At 47.0% G+C, this 23,063-nt stretch overlaps 1 protein-coding gene, 1 non-coding gene and 1 pseudogene across 3 annotated transcripts in view; 1 reads left to right on the top strand and 2 right to left on the bottom strand.

Annotated features, from left to right (window-relative positions):
* SPIDR (scaffold protein involved in DNA repair) overlaps positions 1 to 23,063 on the top strand; it is a 341,673-nt gene that overhangs the window by 98,729 nt on the left and 219,881 nt on the right. For both annotated transcript variants that reach the window (XM_054708421.1, XM_054708419.1), the window contains one exon: positions 13,116 to 13,216. In XM_054708421.1, coding sequence (XP_054564396.1) covers positions 13,116 to 13,216 — 101 coding nt within the window. The remainder of the gene's footprint in view (positions 1 to 13,115; positions 13,217 to 23,063) is intronic.
* On the bottom strand, positions 6,212 to 6,315 carry LOC129147295 (U6 spliceosomal RNA). Its single transcript, XR_008554663.1, has one exon. It is a non-coding gene; the product is annotated as a U6 spliceosomal RNA (small nuclear RNA).
* LOC103287683 (protein phosphatase 1 regulatory subunit 14B-like) lies at positions 17,946 to 18,378 on the bottom strand (annotated as a pseudogene).

Genomic DNA, 23,063 nt, shown 5'->3' with positions numbered 1-23,063 from the left:
AGCCTCACCCGGATGGATCCAGGGGCGCACGGCCTCACCCGGACCCAGGATCTGGCTTCACCCGTACCCAGGGACGCTTGGCCTCTCCCAGACCCAGGGGCACGTGGCCTCACCCGGGCTTAGTTGCACAAGGCCTCACCTGGTTCCAGGGACACATGGTCTCTCCCAGACCCAGGGACGCTTGGCCTCTCCCAGACCCAGGGCCACTTGGGCTCACCCGGGCCTAGGTGCACGAGGCCTCATCCGGATCCAGGGACGCATGGTCTCACCCGGACCCAGGGACGCTTGGCCTCTCCCAGACCCAGGGGCACGTGGCCTCACCCGGGCCTAGGTGCACGAGGCCTCACCCGGATCCAGGGACACATGGTCTCACCCGGACCCAGGGATGCTTGGCCTCTCCCAGACCCAGGGCCACTTGGGCTCACCCGGGCCTAGGTGCACGAGGCCTCACCCGGATCCAGGGACACATGGTCTCACCCAGACCCAGGGACGCTTGGCCTCTCCCAGACCCAGGGCCACTTGGGCTCACCCGGGCCTAGGTGCACGAGGCCTCACCCGGATCCTGGGACACATGGTCTCACCCGGACCCAGGGACGCTTGGCCTCTCCCAGACCCAGGGCCACTTGGGCTCACCCGGGCCTAGGTGCACGAGGCCTCACCCGGATCCAGGGACACATGGTCTCACCCGGATCCAGGGACGCTTGGCCTCTCCCAGACCCAGGGCCACTTGGGCTCACCCGGGCCTAGGTGCACGAGGCCTCACCCGGATCCTGGGACACATGGTCTCACCCGGACCCAGGGACGCTTGGCCTCTCCCAGACCCAGGGCCACTTGGGCTCACCCGGGCCTAGGTGCACGAGGCCTCACCCGGATCCTGGGACACATGGTCTCACCCGGACCCAGGGACGCTTGGCCTCTCCCAGACCCAGGGCCACTTGGGCTCACCCGGGCCTAGGTGCACGAGGCCTCATCCGGATCCAGGGACGCATGGTCTCACCCGGACCCAGGGACGCTTGGCCTCTCCCAGACCCAGGGGCACGTGGCCTCACCTGGGCCTTGGTGCACGAGGCCTCACCGGATCCAGGGACACATGGTCTCACCCGGACCCAGGGACGCTTGGCCTCTTCCAGACCCAGGGCCACTTGGGCTCACCCGGGCCTAGGTGCACGAGGCCTCACCCGGATCCGGGGACACATGGTCTCACCCGGACCCAGGGACACTTGGCCTCTCCCAGACCCAGGGGCACGTGGCCTCACCCGGGCCTAGGTGCACGAGGCCTCATCCGGCTCCAGGGACACATGGTCGCACCCGGACCCAGGGACGCTTGGCCTCTCCCAGACCCAGGGCCACTTGGGCTCACCCGGGTCTAGGTGCACGCGTCCTCACCCGGATCCAGGGACACATGGTCTCACCCGGACCCAGGGACGCTTGGCCTCTCAGACCCCGGGGCACGTGACCTCACCCATGCCTAGGTGCACGAGGTCTCACCCGGATCCAGGGACACACGGTCTCACCCGGACCCAGGGACGCCTGGCCTCCCCCAGACCCAGGGGCACGTGGCCTCACCCGGGCCTAGGCGCACGAGGCCTCACCCGGATCCAGGGACACACGGTCTCACCCGGACCCAGTGACGCCTGGCCTCCCCCAGACCCAGGGGCACGTGGCCTCACCCGGGCCTAGGCGCACAAGGCCTCACCCGGATCCAGGGACACACGGTCTCACCCGGACCCAGGGACGCCTGGCCTCCCCCAGACCCAGGGGCACGCGGCCCCACCCGGGCCTAGGTGCACGAGGCCCCACCCGGATCCAGGGACACATGGTCTCGCCCGGACCTAGGGGTGTGTGGCCTCTCTCAGACCCAGGGGCACGTGGCCTCACCTGGACCTAGGTGCACGAAGCCACCCGGACCCAGGGGCGCGTTACCTCTCTCAGACCCCTGGTCGCGTGGTCTCACCCGGATCCAGGGGCTCACGGCCTCACCCGTACTCGGGACCCAGCCTTACCCGGATCCAGGGGCCCACGGCCTCACCCGGACCCAGGGTTCAGATTCGCCCGGACCCAGGGGCACATGGCCTCACCCGAACCCGGAATCCAGCTTCACCTGGACCCAGGGGCGCGTGGCCTCACCCAAACCCAGGGGCATGAGGCCTCACCTAGACCCAGAGGCGTGTGACCACATCTGAGCCCAGAGGCTCGCAGGCTCGCCTGGACTCGGGTCTCAGCGGGGTTTCGTCTTCTTGATCCCAATTCCTGTTGGTCAATTCCCTCTCAGCAATTCCTTCGGTCATTTTCTCAGAGCTCCAGGGCGGCTGCCGCAGAACTCGTTGGGCGGCGGGCTCGGCAAGGCTCTGGTGTGCCCGGTGCCCGGCGGTGGGCTGGTCCGGTGTCGCTGCGTCGGCCCTTGGGTCTGCAACGGTGGCCAGTCGCTGAGCGTGCGCACCTGGCCACTTCGGGGCATTGAGATTCTTGAAGGACTCGGAGGTCAGCAAGCACGGAGTCTCCCTCCCCATGTCTCCCAGGGGCTCGTCTGTCCGTGCTCGTCAGCGAGTGGAGCCGTCCCCTCAGCCGGAGACCGCCGGGGGAACTGCGCCGAGCACGTTCCAGGCCACCATTGTGTCGCCTGAGCCATAGTTCTTAAAGTGTGGACTTTGGGTCACCGGCATCAGCATCATCCTGCGTACCCCTCTCTTTTCTAGTTGTAGAGCATCTGCTCAGCCAGCCCCCCGGTCTTTCTGGCTGGTGTCTGCTCTGCTCTCCCGTCGTAGTCTCAATATTGTTGTGGTAGGCAATGATCAGGCTGCCGCCCTATGTCTCCATCTTGGTCCTCCTTTGTACAGTTAAGTCTTGATTGTTGTTGGTGTCACTGGGAGGAATTGTCCTCCAGGCCAATTGGCCGTGAGGACCCTCTTTGTCTATATAGGAAGAGATGCTGTGCAGGAGACATGTTTGTGGGCCGGGTCTTGATGCAGCAATGCCTTGGCGCTCACTGAGTCTGCCTCTAGAATGCCTCCCTTTTGCAAGTGATTGAAATCTGGTGTCATCTCCCACCAACCACTAGATGCCCTCGTTTCTGGGTCTCCAATGTAGTGTGGGTCAGCCACTACCTGAGGCACTCAGCAGGAAAAAGCTTCTGCTCAGCTTGGCTGGGGCGGAGCTACAGGGTGGAGCCTACAACCTTGGCTTCCTGTCAGCCCCGCCCTATGAGGCTCCTGTGTCTGTGTCCCTCTGTATTCCTTGCAAACACCTCTGAGAGAAACGCGCCCTGGAGTTTCGCCCACTGCCAAACAGTCCAGTCCCTCCCCTAATGAATCTGGACTCCCAGATTCTCGCCTGGAACTGGGTTTCAGTGTAGTTGGAACTGGGTCTCAGCGCAGTCTGGCGTCCCTGTCTCCTTCCCAGCAGGGCCACCCAGTGGCGCAGGCAAAAGTCCGTCCTCTGCGCACCTTCCAGTGAGCGCGTCTGGAGCCGCCGCTTCTCTGTGCCTCCGCCACCACAGCCCAAATTCATTCCCCCAGCGTGCGCCTGGCTTCCCAGGGTTTCGCCCGGAACTGGGGTTCAGTGCAGTCGGAACTGGGGTTCAGCACGGTCCTGAGCTTATGTCTCCTTCCCGCTAGGGCAGTTCAGTGGCGCAGGCAACAGTCCGTCCTTTGCGCCCCTTCCCGTGCGCGCCTCTGGAGCTCTGCCTTCCCCCGCTCCTCTGTGCCTGCGCCCCACAGCCCAGATTCATTCCCCCAGCCTGCGCCTGGCTTCCCAGGGTTTCGCCCGGAACTGGCGCTCAGTGCAGTCGGAGCCGGCGCTTAGCACACTCCGGAGCCTTTATCTCCTTCCTGCCAGTGAACTCCGGCCAGGCCGTCAGCCGCCCCTTCCTCTCCGGCTCCATCCTCCCCGCAGGCGCGCGTGCTCGTGTCTCCGCCAGTTTCTCCATACCTCAGGCTTTTACGGCTCCCCCGATTGTCCCCGTGGCCTTCTCCTTCCCCCCAGCTGTGGGCATTTCAGTCCGCCAGCTCTCCTGTGGTTCTGGACGATGTCCGTTCTGACCTCTAGTTGTGCCTTTGAAATTGTTGTGCCCGGCTGCAGGTTAGGTGTTTCACCTATGCCGCCATCTTGGTTTCCCAGGCTGTTCTTTATTACAGCTATGTCATTCTTTATTTCCTCTTGATTCTTATCCATGTTGTTATATTTCTCATACAGTTGCTTATAATTCACTTTGAGTTGCTTGTAATTCTCAGCCAGATGTTTGAGCATCCTTATAACCATTACTTTGAATTCTTTATATGACAAATTACTTGCCTCCATTTCATTTAGTTCCTTGTCTTCCCTTTGGGAATTGTTTTCTTGTCTCCCCATTTTCGCTGTCCCTTTGTATTTGTTTCTATTTTTTGGGGGGTAGTCCTATGTAGTAGGTGTTTTGTGGGACCCAGTGGTGTAGTCTCTCAGATCTTCTTAGCTGGGTGTTCCAGGAAAGCCCCCTACTTGAGTTATTTGGATTCTCCTGATATAGTTGGGTCTTGAATGTTATTGTCCTTTCATGAATGGAGTCTCCTTACAGGTTGTCTGACTATGTGGCTCACCCCTGACCTCGTTGTGCAAGCTGTTGTGGATGTACTTGGGTTCCTGGGTCCCATGTTGAGGATCATCTGCGAGGTCTCACTGGTGTTCGACTCACCTCATGGTCCCACAGCCCACAGCAGGGGTGGCTTGCAACTCTGCAACTCATTGCAGGGTTCTGAAGACTGAGGGCAGGGTGACGTGCAAGTATGTGACTCACTGTGTGGGGTCCCAAAAGCCTGCAGCGGGGGTCCTTTGCGAGGTTCCGCTGGTTTGTGGCTCACTGCATGGGTCTGTAGTGGTGTCCAAGGTTAGTCTGGATGGTGGTGAGGCTCTGCCCCTAGCCGCTTCTGTTCCCCCCCCTTCAAGATGACATGGTTTCTGTGTCTTGTTGAGTCGTTTTAAAGCTTTTTCAACCAGCTGTTGGTTTCATTGATCTTTTCTATTATTATTTTAGACTCTTTGGGCTTTCTTTGTTGTTCTTTTCCTAGTTCCTTTAAGTGTAAAGTTAGATTGTTGGATATTTTTCTTGTTTCTAGAAATAGGCCTGTAATTCTATGAATTTCCTTTTTAGAATTACTTTTGCTATATCATATAGATTTTGGGTTGTTGTGTTCTCATTTTCATTTGTTTCAAGATATCTTTTGACTTCTTCCTTGATCTCATTGTTAACCCATTCAGTGTTTAATAGCATTTTATTTAATTTCCATATCTTGAGGTGTGTTTTTTTTGTTTTTTTTTTCTTGTGATTGATTTCTAGTTTCATAATAGTACGGTCAGAGAAAATGTTTGATATGTTTTCACTCTTCTTAAGTTTATTGAGACTTGTTTTGTGTCCTAATATGTGGTCTATCCTAGAAAATGTTCCCTGTACACTTAAAAAAGAATGTATATTCTGCTAATCTTTGGTGTGAGATGCTCTGAAGACATCAATTAAATCCATTTATCTAGTGTGTCACTGAAGGACGTTATTTCTTGTTGATTATTGGCCTGGAACTCTAGCCATTGAGGTGTAAAAATTTTCTACTATGACTGTTTTACTGCTGTTCTCTTATTAAATGCCCATCAATATATGCTTTATATATTTAGGTGCTCCTATTTTGGGTACAAAAATGTTTTCAAGGGTTATATCCACTTGTTGGATTGTTCACTTTATCCTTATGTACTGTCCTTCTTTGTCTCTTAGTATAGGCTTTTGTCAAATATAAGTATTGCTCTACAGCTTTTTTTTTTTTCATTTTTATTGGCATGAAATATCTCTTTTCCATCTCTTTATTTTTAGTCTGTGTATATCTTGCCTTCCGAAGTTTGTCTCTTGTAGACAGCATATGGGTGTTGCTCTCTTATCCATTCAGCTGCCATATGACTTTTGATTACAACATTTAAGCCATTTACAATTAAAGTGATAATTGATAGGTATATATTTATTACCATTTTAATCTTTTAATTATGTTCATCATCATTCTTCCCCTCTTCCTCTTCCTCCACCTCCTCTTTCTCCTCCTTTCCTCCTTCTTCACCTTCTCTTTCTCATTCTTCATCTTTGTCTTGTCTTTTTAACTTTTTCTTCTTTCTTCAACCTTATAATATATCTTGTAATAGTGGTTTGGTGGTAAAGAACTTCTTTAGATTTCTTTTTCTGCAATGGTGTTATTTTTATTTTTTAAATGTGGAACACATCATGAATCTACATGTCATCCTTGCTCAGGGGGCATGTTAATCTTTGTCTCTTTCCAGTTTCAGTACATGTGCCCTCAAAGTGAGCACTCTCCTTCAGTTTTAAATTATAGCTTTGCTGGGTATATAGTCTTGGTTGTAGGTTCTTGCTTTTCATCACTTTCAATATTTCATGCCAATAACTTCTGGCCTGAAATGTTTTTGTTGATACAGTATATATGTATAGGTCTTGCTCTCTTTCCCTTCTCCCTTCTTCTCTCTGAAATCAATAAAAAGCATATTTTTAAATAAATAAACCAGTCAGAAATGAACCAGTCAGAAATGAAGAATATCTGAGGAAGCAAGAGAATCTTAAAAGAAGCAAGAGGATGAAACACCAATCAGAAAGAATGTATGCACCCCTATGTTCATAGCAGCACTATTTACAATAGCAAAGATCTGGAAACAAACCCAAGTGCCCACTAGTAGATGAGTGGATAAAAAAGCTGTGGTACATTTACACCATGGAATACTATGCAGCAGTAAAAAAGAAGCCTCTCTTACCCTTTGAGACAGCACGGAGGGACCTGGAGAGTATCATGCTAAGTGAAATAAGTCAGGGAAAGACAAGTATTACATGATCACACTCATATGTGGAATTTAAGTAACAAAGCAAACTGATGAATGGAGTGGAAGCATGGAACAGAGTGCAGAATCTCGGAGGGAAGGAGGGGCAAGGTGGGTGGCAGGTAGTCAACCAAAGTCCTTGTATGCATATATGCATAACCCATGGACATAATCAATAGGATGCTGAAGGCCTGGGGTGGGGGGCTGGAGTGGGCAGGAAGGGGCGAATGGGGGGAAAAGAGGGACATATGTAATACTTTCAACAATAAAGAATTGTTTAAAAAAAAAAAAGCAAGAAGAAAGCAAATAGTTACCTAGAAAAAAGCTTCCCCGGTCTTATGGAAAGTTTTTTGGTTTTTTTTTGTAGGTAGCTAATTGCTTTCTTCTTGCCTCTTTTAAGATTCTCTCTTAGTCTTTAACTTTTGGCATTTTAATTGTGATGTGTGTTGGTGTTGGCCTTTTTCACTTCATCTTGATTGGGACTTGCATTTCCTGGATTTGTGTATCTTTTTCTTTCACCAGGTTAGGGAAGTTTTCTGTCATTATTTCTTCAAAATGATTCTTGATCCCTTGCTCTTTCTCACCCCCTTCTGGTACCCCTATGATGTGGATGTGGTCATGTTTCATGTTTTTCCAAAGGTACCTTAATCTATCTTTATTTATTTACTTATTTATATTCTTAATCAATTTAGTTTTTAAAGAATATGTTTATTGATTTCAGAGAGGAAGGGATAGGGATAGAGAGATTGAAACATCAATGATGAGAGAGAATGATTGATTGGCTGCCTCCTGCAAGTCCCCTACCTAGAATCGAGCCTGCAACCCTGGCACGTGCCCTGACTGGGAATCAAACATGACCTCCTGGTTCGTAAGTCAACACTCTACCACTGAGCACACTGGCCAGGCTATCCTCATTTCTTAAAATTCATTTTTTATTTTACTGCTTTGATTGTATGTTTTCTGCTACCTTGTCTTCCAAATCACTGATTTGAGCCTCTGCTTCATCCAACCTACTGTTTATTTTTTTAGCATATTCTTCACCTCAGATATTGTATTCTTCATTTCTGATTGGTTCATTTTTGTGGTTTCCATGTCCTATTTTATGCTTGCTATCTCTATGTTGAACTTTTACTAATTTCCTTGTATATCATTATAACCATTTTTTAAAACTATATCTGATAAATTCCTTGCTTCCATTTCATTTAGCTCTTTTTCTTGAGAATTCCCCTGTTCTTTTAATTGGGGCATGTTTCTTTGTCTCCCTATTTTGGTTGCCTCTTTATGTTTGTTTCTATGCATTATGTAGATCTGCTGTGGCTCTCACTCTTCATAGGGTAGCCTTATATAGTAGATTTACTTTGGGACCCACTGGCACAGTTTTCTTGATCCTTTGAAATGAGTGCTCAAGGAATGTCTCGTGTGTGTGTTATGTGGGTCCTTCTGTTGTAATTGAGTCTTGATTGCTATTGGCCAGTTCTATGGGGTTGACCCTCAGGTTGCTGACTGTGAGGATTGACCCCAACTGCAGTGTAGGAGCTGTTGTGCAGGTGCTGACCACACGAAGCAGAATTCACCTCAGCAGGGTCTGATGTCTGCCAAGATCTTTCTTTGGTATGCTTCTTGTGAAGTTAGTTGGATCCTGCTCTGATCTTGTTTGAAGCTGGCTACTGGGTTTGTTGATTCTTGGACCCCTTGGTAGATACTTCGATGCAGGCCTGTTTTAGATGCTGACTGTGACTGGCCCTGGGAACCTGTTTGGAGCTACAAAGTAACCCACAGTTTGTGGATTCCCGTCTCTGCTGTGTCTGGGTGTGCAAACTGCTTTTACCAGCACTTGGCCCAGGGACAGGTCAGCAAAAGTCATAAGGCACGCTGGCATCTGCCTCCACTTGACAGCTGGGTCAGTCACTGAAAGACCCTCTGGTGTTGCTGGAGTTGAATGAGGCAGTTTCTCAGTGAGTCACCAGAATGATACAGCTTCAAACTCAGTGTCCGTGCTAGGTCTGAGGCCATTTAGCAAATGTCCCAGGATATATCAAGTCTGGTTTCCACCTGCACGGTGTCCGCTGAACCGTGTGGTGGGGCGGGGGGTCTCAGGGTGTTGTCAGAGTGAGGGTTGCAGAGTTTATCAGGCCAAAACAGACCAAGATTTGGCTGCATGAATGGAGGGTTCTGCACTGGTCGGGCATGTGTGGGAAACATGGCCCCCGACCTAGAGCCACACAACTCAGTCTGTCCGAGCTTCTGCCCAGACCTAGTCAGTGAGAGAGTCAGGCCACCTGGAGCCCAGAACGTGGGACTATAGGATCTCCCATGAGAGGTAGTCGCCAGTCAGATTCAGGGTTAAGTGGAGTGAATGACCTCTGTCCCAAAGCCACACCACTCAGTTACTGACACCCCCTGAGTCTGCCCAGATCTCTGTACCCCGGTCCTGGCAGCAGACTCCTCAGCAGGGCATGAGCTTTGCAGCTTGGGGTGGAGTTTAGAGGGTTGGGTTATTACTTTCCCCCAGGATGATGCCCACAGAGGGGAGGGCTTCATCCAAGATAAATGGGGTCTTTGGTGTGAGAATGACTCAGCACAGAGTTCGTGGCTGCTGTCCTCACTTCTCTCCCCAGAGCCACCAACCCCAGTCCCTGCTCACACAACTCCAGTCTGTCCCACCCTGCCATCTCCAGAGCCCAGGGTGAGTGACTGCGAATGAGATTTTGTGCGTTGGCCCTTTAGGAGGGTGCCTATGTCTTTTGCAGACTCCGGTCTCTCTCTGGCAGACAGAATCGCTGACTTTCACAGCCAGCTGTCTGGTGCAATGGGCTGTGGAGCTTGGCCTGAGGTTGAGATCCCATGCTCCTCAGGGAGAACCTTTGCAACGGTCATAGCCCTCCAGAACCTCAGCCGCCACCTGTGGGGCAGGGCCAGCCCTTTTCATGTATCTGCCCTTTCTGCCAGCCTCAATGTGGCTTCTTCTGTAAATCCTTAGGTATAAGACTTCTATTCAGCTAGTCTTCAGTTGGTTATTCAGGTTGACTACTGAATATTTTATTTGTAATTCCATGTTGGCTTGGGAGGAGGTGAGTGTAACATCCACTTGGTCTGCTGCTGTCTTGGATCTCCTGACTTTTTTTTTTAATGCTAGGAGATTTTTATTAGAATGATTAGGGGCCTGTTGCAGGAAGATTCCTGCAAAAATAGGGTTTCCGGTGGGCTTCCCTCCCGCCACCACCACCTCTCCCACCCCACCCCCCGTGCTTTCCCTGCCGCTTCTGCCCCCCATCCTCACCTCACACTTTTCCTCCCGCTGCCGCCCCCCCACCCTCCACGCTTTCCCTCCCGCAGCTGCCGCCCCCCCCCCCCTGCGCTTTTCCTCCCACCACCACCGCTGCCCCGCACTTTCCCTCCTGCCGTTTCTGACCCCCACCCCACGCTTTCCCTCCCGCAGCCGCCGCCCCCCCTGTGCTTTCCCTCCCACCACCGCTGCCCCGTGCTTTCCCTTCAGCTGCTGCCCCACACTTTTCAACTGCCCGCCCCACCTGCGCTTTCCCTCCCGCAGCCACCTTGCTTTCCACTTTCCCTCCCTCTTCCTTCTATACTGTCTTCAGTCTTCACTCCTCCCTCCCTCAGCGTATGCAAATTAACCGCCATATTTGTTGGGTTAATTTGCATACTCACTCTGATTGGCTGTGGGCGTAGCGAAGGTATGGTCAATTAGCATTTTTCTCTTTTATTAGTGTAGATGATTGTTGCTTAGAAATCATGGTGTTTACATTCTTAAGTTCTGGTGCATCTGACTGGAATTTTCTGCAGGAATTCTCTGGGCAGATTGGAGCAGAGGTATTGTGTGAGGCACCAGTGTAGCCCCTAACGACTAAAACCAAGTGTAAAATACTGATTCTCTCTTAGCGCTCCAGATACTTCCATAGAGAACTGTGTTTTTGTTTTGTTTTGTTTTGTTTTTTACCTTTTGCCCTATAGCTCCTACAGTTTATTCGTGGGATAGAGGACTTGACTTTAACCATATCCTTTCAGATTGTATTTTGTCTTCTTATCTCTTAAGTCATTGGTTTGGAAAAAAACATTTGAAAAATAATTACCTAGATCATTGTGCAAAGAATACAATGTTTTGTTTTTGTCTTTTGTTTATGATATTAAGAGCATCTTTTTAAGTAGTTCTTTTTGAGACAGTAGGTATATCATTAAAGATAAGTTTGTGAACTCTAGAGTCAGCCTGCCTGTTTGTGCATATAGCTCTGCTGAACATCAGATGCCTCACCTTGTGCTGGTGTTTAATACCCAGTGCCCCAGGTTATCATCTGTTGATAACCTAGTATCAACCTACTTTCCTAGTGTTGTTTAGAGCACAAGTGTACATGAGTTACTTCACATAAACAGAATTATATGTAAAAGAGTTTACATATATTAAGTAGAGGTAGACATATGTAAAGTAGAGGTTGTTTGGCATATTTGTATGCGAATTTTTTAAAAATTTAACACACATTCAGAAATAATTGGTGCTTATAGGAAAACAAGTGCCTATGGGAAAACAAAGTAGGTAGTAATGATAATCCTATCTAATAAAAGAGTAATATGCAGATTGACCATCACTCCAACACACAAGATGGCTGCCCCCATGTGGTCAAAGATCCTGTCCCCATGTGGACACAAGATGGCCAGCAGGGGAGGGCAGTTGGGAGGGACCAGGCCTGCAAGGGAGGGCAGTTGTGGGCGATCAGGCCTGCAGGGGAAGGGCAGTTGGGAGGGACCAGGCCTGCAAGGGAGGCAGTTGGGGGTGATCAAGCCTTCAGGGGAGGGCAGTTAGGGGTGACCAAGCCAGCAGAGGAGGGAAGTTGGGGGCGACCAGGCCTGCAGGGAAGGGCAGTTGGGAGGGACCCAGGCCTGCCGGGGAGAGCAGTTGGGGGGGGACCAGGCCTGCAGGGGAAGGCAGTTAGGGGGGACCAGGCCTGCAGGGGAGGGCACTTAGGGGAAAACAGGCTGGCAGAGGAGCAGTTAGGCATCAATCAGGCTGGCAGGGGAGTGGTTAGGGGGTGATCAGGCTGGTATGCAGAAGCGGTTAGGAGCAATCAGGAAGGCAGGCAGACGAGTAGTTGGGAGCCAGCAGTCCTGGATTGTGAGAGGGATGTCCCAGATTGGAGAGGGTGCAGGCTGGGCTGAGGGACACCCTCCCCCCATGCATGAATTTCATGCACCAGGCCTCTAGAATATATATAACATATAATGTATTAAAACAATATTTTAAATTATTATATAAAGAGTATAGGGTGGTAAGTCCTTTCTGGTTTCAACAACTATTTCCTTATCTGGCTAGTTCTGTAATATTGGTGAGTTTCATTATCCTCTCTATCAACTCTGATATATCTTATATGAGGTAGATATTGATATCTGTTATTTTTACCTTGAAGGGATGTTATTAAAATAAAATGAGATAATTTAGTGAGATGATCACCAAACTGGTGAGCTGGTTCATAATCATATAAAACAAAACACTGATAAATTATGTTGCATGAAGTCATAATAGTAATCTTGATTTGTCTTGAGATCATAGCTGTGTTAAGAACTGCTGACTTCTCTGAATCAAAAATATATATGTAATATATGTTTATATGTATTAAAAAATATATTAATGTATACATAGTATTAATTGATAGGTAAGGGCTTTTGTGAAGTGCCTGTATGTTCATTGTTATCAGTCATCTGTCTGCAATACATGAAAACTTTCCTGTTTTTGAGATGTTGGTATTCTTGCTATGTGTTTGTGATTAATATTCAATTATCTCTTTTGTACAAATAATGAGCCCACACCTAAATTCTCTTATAGTATTCCATCTGTCAGGTTTTATTATTGACTACAATACTGAATCAACTTTAATTTAACTATTTCCCACTGTCTGCTGAACAGATTATAAGTCCCTCTCTACCCCAATGGCATAGCTCATTGCCTTTTTTGTATCCCTTGCACCTAGCACTTTGCTATGTAGAACAGGAGTAATGGGTACATATTTACGGAATAAGTAAACTAAGAAAGAAGGAAAGGAAGTCAAACTGATCTGAGAGTAGCCCATATTTCTATGAATCAGAAAACTGAGCTTCCAAGGAATCTTTAAGAAGTGGGTTACTGACCTAGGAGGAAAAGACTGTAATGTCAAATAAGTTAAAACTTGACTGTTTTATCTATTTGTCTCTGGTTGGAGGGTAAAAAATGTAGATGTTGCAACAATTCTGAAGCTTTTCTTTTAGGTAAACTTAATATATTATAATTCTATAAACAGAGGCGGGCTAGCAGAAAGACTCAATGGACTGCAGAATCGAGAGAGATCTGCCATTTCCCTGTGGAGACATCAGTGTGTTTCTTACCAAAAGACACTTTCAGGTAAGGATTGCACTGGCATCTGAGATCATGGGTAAAAAAATACGGCATAAAAATCTGATATAAATTTGCCTGCTATATATGTTCCTTAAGACCACTGTTTCCTTGTTGAGTTTCTGTCTGGATCTCTCTGTTGATGTCTATGGAGTGTTCAGGTCACCTACTATGACTGTATACTGTGACCCTCTCCCTTTGTGTGCATCAATATTTGCTTTATATATTTAGGTGCTCCTATGTTGGGTGCATAAATGTTTACAAGGGTTATATCCTTTTTTTGCATTTATACCTTTATTATTATGTAATTTCTTTATCTCTATTTCTTTTAAAATCCGTTTTTTTTTTAATTATTGCTACCCCAATAATTTTCCTTTTCTTTACTTTGAGTCAGTTTGTGTCTTTTGACCTGATGTAGGTCTCTGTAGACAGTATATGTATGGGTCTTGTTTTCTTATTCATTCAATTACCTTTTATCTTTTGATTAGATCATTTCATTCATTTATTTTTAAAGTGATTATTCATAGATACAGAGTTATCACAATTTTGTTATTTATATTTATGATTCCCCCCCTTATTTCTTAAAATATTTTTCATTGATTTCTTAGAAAGAGAGGAATGGAGAGAGAGAGAAACATTGATGTGAGAGTGAAACATCGATTGGTTGCTTCCGTGTCCCCTAACAGGGATTGAGCCCACACCTGGGCATGAACCCTGACTGGGAATCAAACCATCCACCTTTTGGTGCACAGGACAATACCCTACCAACTGAACCACACCACTGGGGCTCCCCCTTATTCTTCAAGAAGCCTCTTTAACTATTTTTATAATACTGATTTGGTGGTGATGAACTCTTTTAGCTTTTTCTTGTTTGGGAAATCTTTATTTTTTCGTCAGTACTAAATGACAAGAAGCCCGATGCACAAAATTTGTGCAAGAATGGGCCTTCCTTGCCCTGGCTGCCAGCACTGCCTTCGCTCTGGCGGGTGCTGCCTTTCCGCTCCAGCCCAGAGCTGCCTTTCTGCCTTTCTATGCTGCCCAGAGGCCTGGAGCGGCTGAGGTGGTACAGAACGCCCCGCCCCCGGCCACTCAGCGCCTGCATATGCAAATTAACCTGTCATCTTGGTTGGGTTAATTTGCATACTCACTCCTGATTGGCTGGTGGTCATTGCGGAGGTACGGTCGATTAGCATATTTTCTTTTATTAGGTAGATTACCTTGCTAGGTGGAGTAATCTCGGTTTTAGGTTCTTTTCATCACTTTGATTATTATGTGCCAATTTCTTCTGATCTAAAAAATTTGTGTTGAGAAATCAGCTGACAATACAATGGGAGCTCCCTTCTAGGTCTTCCTGTTGCTGCATTTATGATTCTTTGTCTTTAACCTTTGTTGCTTTAATTATGACATATCTTGTTTTGGACCTCCTTGGGTTCATCTTGTTTGGGACTCTCTGAATTTACTGGATAGTAAAAACCTTTTTCTTCACCAGATTAGGGAGGTTTTCAGTCATTATTTTTTCAAATAGGTTCTCAATCCCTTGCTTTCTCTCTTCTCCTTTTTCCTCTATGATACAGTTGTTACTCTTGGTGTTCCAGATTTCCCTTAAATTATCCTCATTTTTTTTCTTTTTTTCTTTTTAATGCACACCCAAGGATATATATTTTTATTGATTTTTATAGAGGGGCGTGAGAGATAGAGAGAGAGGGAAACATAGATGTGAGAGGAAAACATCAATTGGTTGCCTCTGTTATGCGGTTATGTATCCCAACCAGGGATGGAACCCACAACATAGGTATATTCTCTGACCAGGAATCTAACCTGCAACTTTTTGGTGTACAGGGCAACACTCCAACCAACTGACCCACCTGGCCAGGACTGTCCTCATTTTCATTTTTTCTTCTGTTTTCTGCTTTGATTGCTTATCTTCCCAATTGCTAATTTGATCCTCTGCTTCATCAAATCTGTTGTTGATTCCTTTTAGTATATTCTTCATTTTAGTTACTGGTTCTTCTTATGGTTTTTATGTCCTTTTTTATGCTGTTGACTTTCTCACTAATTTTTTGAGCACCTTTGAAACCATTGTTTTGAACTCTGTATTTGGTAGTTTGCCCACTTCCATTTCTTATTTATTTTAATTAATTAATTTTTTTAATATTTATTGTTCAGATTATTACAGCTGTTCCTCTTCCCCCCCCCCCCATAGCTCCCCTCCACCTGGTTCCCACCCCATTCCATGCCCTTACCCTCCCCCCCCGTCCTCATCCATAGGTGTATGATTTTTGTCCAGTCTCTTCCCACACCCCCCACACCCCTTTCCCCCCTAGGATTGTCAGTCTACTCCCTTTCTATGCCCCGGATTCTATTATATTCACCAGATTATTCTGTTCATCAGATTTTTTATTCACTTGATTTATAGATTCACTTGTTGATAGATATGTATTTGTTGTTCATAATTTTTATCTTTACCTTTTTCTTCCTTTTCCTCTTCTTAAAGAATACCTTTCAGCATTTCATATAATACTGGTTTGGTGGTGATGAACTCCTTTAGCTTTTTCTTATCTGTGAAGCTCTTTATCTGCCCTTCAATTCTTAATGATACCTTTGCTGGGTAGAGTAATCTTGGTTGTAGGTTTTTGCTATTCATCACTTTGAATATTTCTTGCCACTCCCATCTGGCCTGCATAGTTTCTGTTGAGAAATCAGCTAACAGTCGTATAGGTGCTCCTTTGTAGGTAACTGTTTTTCTCTTGCTGCTTTTAATATTCTCTCTTTGTCTTTTGCTCTTGGCCTTTTCATTATGATGTGTCTTGGTGTGGTCCTCTTTGGATTCCTTTTGTTTGGGATTCTCTGTGCTTCCTGGACTTGTAAGTCTATTTCTTTCACCAGGTGGGGGAAGTTTTCATTCATTATTTCTTCAAATAGGTTTTCAGTATCTTGCTCTCTCTCTTCTTCTGGCACCCCCATAATTTGGATGTTGGTACGCTTGAAGTTGTCCCAGAGGCTCCTTACACTATCTTCATATTTTTGGATTCTTTTTGCTTTTTGCTTTTCTGGTTGGGTGTTTTTTGCTTCTTTGTATTTCAAATCTTTGACTTGATTCTTACGATTTTCTAGTCTGCTGTTGGATCTCTGTATATTATTTTTTATTTCAGTCAATGTATGCTTAATTTCTAGTTGGTCCTTTTTCATATCCTCGAGGGTCTCACTAAATTTATCGGCCTTTTCTAGAAAATTCTTGAAAAACCTTATAACCGTGGTTTTGAACTCTGTATCCAGTCGTTTGCTTTCCTGCATTTCTTTCATTTGTGACCTGTTTCTTTGTCTCCGCATTTTGGCTGCTTCCCTGAGTTGATAGAGTGTCTTTGTCTGCTAGGTGTCCTATATGGCCCAGTGGCTCAGCCTCCCCAGTTACCCGAGTTGAACACTCTTGGTGCACCCTTTTGTGGGCTGTGTGCACAGTCTTGTTGTAGTTCAGCCTTGCTTGTTGTTGGTATCACTGAGAGGAATTGACCTCCAGGCTAATTGGCTGTGAGGATCAGCTGTGTCTACACTGGGAGAACTTCTGTGCTGGAGACAACCTTATGAGGCAAGACTTGCTTCAGTGGGGCTTTGTTGCTCACTGAGTCTGCCCCCTGAGTGTGTCCCTTATGGATCTGAGGAGTTGTAATCTGGATGGTCCTACTCTGACTCCTGGGTACACTGGCTCGTGGATCTCCAAGGAGGTGCTAATTGAGCCTCTGCCTGAGGCCACCCAGCAGGAGCTATGGAGAGATCTGCAGATTCCTCTTCTTTGTTTGTGTTTTGGAGGTGCCCAGATGAGGCCCAGCTGTGAAGCAGTGCAAGCTGCTGTGGGGCCTTGGGCCTTCTTTTGGATGTTCTGGGTCTCTCTGACTCAGCTGCAGTTTGATAGGTAAGTTTAGATTTCAAAGGACCAGGCTATGCATATGCAAAAGCCTCTGTGCACAGCTTGGATGGGGCAGAGTCTCAGGGCGGAGCAAACAGCAATGGCTTCCTGTCAGCCCTGCCCTAAGAGGCCCCCAGGTCTCGGTGTCCCTTGGTAATCGCTGCAAGCACCTCTGAGAGAAAGCCGCCCTCAAGTTCCGCCCGCTGCCAGACAATCCAATTTTTCTTCGTATGAGTCTGGGTCCCCAGAGTCTCACCAAGAACTGGAGTTTAGAGTAGTGAGGAGCTTGTGTCTCCCTGCGGATTGAAAAAGCCAGCCGCGTACTCAGTTGCCAGCCCTCTCCGCACGTGCATGCCTCCGCACCTCTGCACTTGACTTCCACAGCTCCTCTGAGTCTCAGTGTTCTTTTCTCTTCCCTTCTAGTTGTAGAATTTTCACTTAGCCAGCCTTCCTATGGTTCTGGAAGATGTCTGTTTTGTCTTTTAGTTGTAGTTTTGAAGTGGTTGTGCGAGGCGGCAAGTTCAGGTGTTTACCTATGCCACCATTTTGGTTTCTCTTGCCCACTTCCATTTCATTTAGGGTTTTTTTCCTGGAGATTTTTATTGTTATTTCATTTGGGACTTTTTTTTTAAAGTCGCATAGTTTAATAATAATTAAAAACAAAACCCAAAATGGAAAACAGGGGGGACAGGGAAGAGGGCCCTGAGCGAAGGGCACAGGGAGCCCTGCTCATGGCACCAGGCCTGGCCGCAGGGCCCTTTGGTGTTGCTCTTCTACAAGGTCAGGGCCAGCAGTTGTCCTGTGAGAGCCACCCTTCACCTGGGGTGAGGACCCTTACTTCTGGGGTGTGCTCAGCTTCTGCATGCCACAGATCTTGTCCAGCAGGCCACAGATGAAGTCCTCATTGGGTTTGTAACAGTCAACCAGCAACTCCTTGACCCTGGCAGCCCGAGTATCATCACTCTCCATGTCCAGGAGTTTGTCCACATCAATCTCCAGCTCCGGGATCTCCTCTTCCTGGCAGTCATAGAGGCGAGTGAGCTGTTCCAGGATCCATTCCTCCAGGTTGAGGTGCTTCTGTAACTCTCTGATGTTGTACTTGACCGTGACCTTCCCTTGGTGCCCCGCAGCCTGTGCTTTCGCCTACAGTATCAGGGGGGGCTCTGAAAGTTGACGCAGGGCCCTGGGCCACCACCTCCCAACCCAGGAGCGGGGCGGCCAACACTGTGGCGCACCCCCCCGCCCCCTCAGTGCCGCTGTCAGCCATGGCGGCCACCAGGGCCACTTGCCTGCATCCGGCCCCTCCCTGCACCGCTGCCTCCAGGATGCCTGCCTGATGGCTGCGGGCCATTGGTTCGGGTTAGCTGTGGGCTCAACTCCGCAAGACTCTGGTGAGGGCACCCAGGGAAGCTGCTGCATGTGGAGCCCAGGCCGCTTTGGCCACGCCCCACTCCTCCCAGCCGATCCATCTACCCTTTGTCCCATGCGGCCACTACCTGGGGGCTTTTTTTATTGTATTGTTTTCTTCCATTTTGGTTGCTTCTCTGTGGGTGTTCATATGTATTAGGTAGAGCCACTATGTCTCTAGTTTCTATATGGTGGACATATGCACTTTTTGTCCCCCGCTCACCTGCTACACCATCCCTCTGTGGCCCATGCCCACCATGTTCTGCACTCTGCTGCCTGCTGCCAACACCCGCCATGTTCCACGTGCACCCCCTGGTGGCCAGCGCATGTCATAGCGACGGGTTGTTGGGTTGTTCTGTCATTCGGTCTATTTGCATATTAACCTTTGATTACATAGGATATTTAAAAAGAAACTCTGTCCCAAAACCTTTTCCAGTGATGATCTTCGTTAACAGTTCTCAACAATTTATTTTACAATATTCATGAATACTTCCAAACTATTTTATAGTGTGAAGAAAGCCTAAAAGCTTGAGTTACGTGGTTTGGGGCATGTGCAATAAAATAGTCTTTGAGGAATAATTAATTGCAGTCATTCTCCTTTATAATTCCTGAGGAGTAAATGCTTTATTTCCTCTGGCTTTGTTTCCTGTCTGATTTTCCAAACAGTATTCTATAAGTAAAATTTTATAGGCATTATTAAAACATCCTCAAGTGTACTGTTTTGTGGCTCTTCCACAAAATACCACGGCCTGGGCAAGTCTATTTTGAAGAAGTGGTGTTAGAAGAAGTTTAAGTTTAAAAAATTTGGCTCTCAAAAGAAATTTCAATCGTTGTACTGTTGATATTTGGCTCTGTTGACTAATGAGTTTGCCGACCACTGCTCTAAGCCTTTCCCCGAAGCCACAAAGCTGACTCTCTTCCTGTATAACTGGCTCCCTCCAAGCCACTGCCTTTTTCCAGAGTCCAGTAGGAGTGCCTGTGAGCCAGTTTGCGTGCAAGTTCTTTTCTTTAATTTTATTTATTTATTTTATTTTTAAAAATTTCTTTATTAAGTTATTACATACGTGTCCTCATCCCCCTATTAGCCCCTACCACCCCCCCACTCATGCCCTCACCCCCCTGGTGTCTGTGTCCATTGGTTAGGCTTATATAGATGTATACAAGTCCTTTGGTTGATCTCTCCCCTTTACCCCCACCTTCTGCTACCGTGCAAGTACTTTAGCAGGACGCCTGGGTTTCCAGTAGCCTTCCTTCTCATGGGGCAGAATCCCTGCTGGTTTTCACAGCAGATGTTATGTGGGCTCTTCTTCCCAGCTTGAGGTTGAGACCCTTCACTTCCCTGGGGGCCTTTGCAGCTGAGAAATTCCTCTGATTCTCAACTGCCCATATGTGGGTGCGGGGTCAGCTTGTTTCTTGTTTCTGCGCTTACCAGTCTCAACATGGGTTCTTCTCTATGTCCTTAGATATAAGCTTTCTGTTCAGCTAGTTTTCAGATGGTTCTCCAGGCTGATTGTGCTGTAATGTAGTTGTAGTTTTGATATGGTAATGGGAGGAGGTGAATGCAACCTCCACCTACTTTGCCATCCTGAACTGAATCCTGCTTTCCTTAAATTACTGATTTGTTTTAACATATGATACAAAAAAAGTACAGAAAGCATAGATATGCAGCTTAACAAGTACTTATAAAGCAAGTATCCCTATAACACCAGTATTCAAATAATAGAAATACATTTTCTATTAAGTTTAGTATGTTTTAACTCACTAGGGAAATGCAGTAAATTGGCACATATCCCTTTTTATTTTTTTCAAAGTAATATTTTAACCTTTTGCACTCGGATGTCGAGTGTGACTCGACACGGTTAGCATTAAAATAAAGGAATCGAGAAAAAAGCAAGCGAGTGCAAAGGGTTAATTGTGTTTTACTTCGTTGCTTATTTCTTTTGTCGACATAAGAACATTCAAACCTGTAGAGACTTTTTATAAGCATTTTTTTGAACCAAACAGACAACATATGTCATGGAGCAAGATCTCAAATGCTCCATAGAATAATAGTTTTGCCACTTCTTTTCTGCATTTGTGATTAAGGGATTTTGCATGAGGATGAGAGAAAGCAAGATGGGGATCTGATTATAGGATTCTTAACAAGATATATATTTTCTTAAGAGTGGCTATACCTTAGAGGGATATTATTTCTGACAAGGTATGTTAACCCATATGCACAAGAACAATGAAAAAGGCTTCCTTAAATACCTATCTTTAAAAAATATATATTTTTATTGATTTCAGAGAGGAAAGAGGGAGAGAGACATAGAAACATCAATGATGAGAGAGAATCATTGATCGGTTGCCTCCTACACGCCCCACACTGGGGATAAAGCCCACAACCCAGGCATGTGCCCTGATCAGGATTGAACCATGACCTCCTGGTTCATAGGTTACTCAACCACTGAGCCATGCTGGCTGGCCTAAAAACCTCTCTCTTCAGTAAATTATAGACTTGTGATGTGGCTACCCACCATGACCTGCCCATTGAGAAATTTATGATCAGGTCACCCTGTGAGTTTACGTACTATAGAACCTCCCTTTTTTATCCATATTTTTATTCATTCAAAATTCTGATAAGCAGCAAATATGAACTTATCACTGATAGAACTAACCCTATCAGAAATTATAATTTAATTATTTTTGCTTTTTTACTTAAAATAGTAAAACTTTATTTTTTAGAAGGAAACAAAACAGTATTTTACACTTGCGGATGTTTCAATAATGCCTATAAAATTTTACTTATAGAATACTGTTTGGAAAATCAGACAGGAAACAAAGCCAGAGGAAATAAAGCATTTACTCCTCAGGAATTATAAAGGAGAATGACTGCAATTAATTATTCCTCAAAGACTATTTTATTGTAGATGCCCCAAACCACTTAACTCAAGCTTTTAGGCTTTCTTCACACTATATAATAGTTTGGAAGTATTCATGAATATTGTAAAATAAATTGTTGAGAACTGTTAACGAAGATCATCACTGGAAAAGGTTTTGGGACAGAGTTTCTTTTTAAATATTCTATGTAATAAAAGGCTAATATGCAAATAGACCGAATGACAGAACAACCCAACAACCCGTCGCTATGACATGCGCTGGCCACCAGGGGGTGCACGTGGAACATGGGAGGTGTTGGCAGCAGGCAGCAGAGTGCAGAACATGGTGGGCATGGGCCACAGAGGGATGGTGGAGCAGGTGAGCGGGGGCGCCAGACCAAGGTGGGGTGCCAGTCGCTGTCATTGGGGCGAACCTCTGGTGGTGACTGAAAATTCTTTGCTCCCGCCCAGTGCTCACACCTGCTGCTGGCACCGGCCCCACTCTCACTGGCTGCCAGTGCCCAGTGCCGGTCCCGATCATTCGGCACCGTCAGCAGGTGCAAGCGGTGACTGCCGGCCCCCATCGCACCTGAGGGCTTATCCACTCCCCCTGCTCCTGAGGGGCAATTGAGACAGCACCCACTGACAGCGCCCGCCCCACTTGTACCCACTGCTGGCACCCGCCCCAATTGCTCTGCACCGTCAGCAGGTGTGAGCGAGGCTGGCGCCGTCAGCACATGGGAGCGGGGACAGCGGGAGCAGGTTGCCAGCAGACCGAAGACCTGGGGCCGCAGTGGGAGGGGCCGAACCCCTATACCCACAGCAGCCTTGCAGCCCACAGTTCCTTTCAAAGTGGGGCCCCTAGTTCCTTTTATAAAAGAAGTACTAGTAATTTGTCAAGATCAAATATATATTCTTACAATTAAGACGGGAAGGAGATATGAAGTGGTAGAGAATTGCACCCTGAATTTTACTTATATAAAAGATGTAAACCTTTGTGTCTGGAAGTGAAAACTTCACTGAGGAGACTGGTTTCTCAGTGAGGCAGTTTTTCAGAATGCAGTTCATCCTTGAGCATGGTTATCTGTGGACACACTCCGAGACGTGGTTTTGACATCTCCTGCACCACCAAGGTTCCCATTAGGCACTCCTGAAACTCTCCTTGTTCCCAGCGTGAACCTTACATGTACGTTTCTGTGCTCCTGATACTGAGACTGTGAGAACATTGCCTCAGTAGCCCCCTGGCCCACCCAGGAGTAGTGGCTGTGGCACCCATTGAGGGGTCCCTGGCACCTGCCTCTTTCTCACTGTTTTCAAGGGGCTCCTTTGAGGCTGGGGAGCTTCTGAAACGGAGTCATGTTCCACACTTGCCACTTAGGTGTCAAGAGAGGGAGAAGGAATGTCAGGGCCAGCATTTTCTATAGAGAAACATGGGTATGAGCAGGAAGGAGAGCCAAGAATTCTCTGTAGATACTTAAGTATTTAAAAGATTTACCTACTTTCCTTGATACACTATTTTCTCATAATTAAATAGTAACTTGAGGTAGAAAATGTTAGGGTGATCATCCCTACCAAATCAATTGGTTGATAAGTAAGAGTCCTTAATTTAATTGAAAAGTAATTATTTGAAAATTCGTGTCTTTAACCTAAGTCTCTTAATATTGTGTATTTAAAGCTAGGAAAGGGG

This window comes from Eptesicus fuscus, chromosome 19 (assembly GCF_027574615.1).
Source record: "Eptesicus fuscus isolate TK198812 chromosome 19, DD_ASM_mEF_20220401, whole genome shotgun sequence".
NCBI lineage: Eukaryota > Metazoa > Chordata > Mammalia > Chiroptera > Vespertilionidae > Eptesicus > Eptesicus fuscus.
The sequence above is the reverse complement of the archived record's forward strand: the minus strand, read 5'-3'. Positions and strand labels throughout refer to the sequence as shown.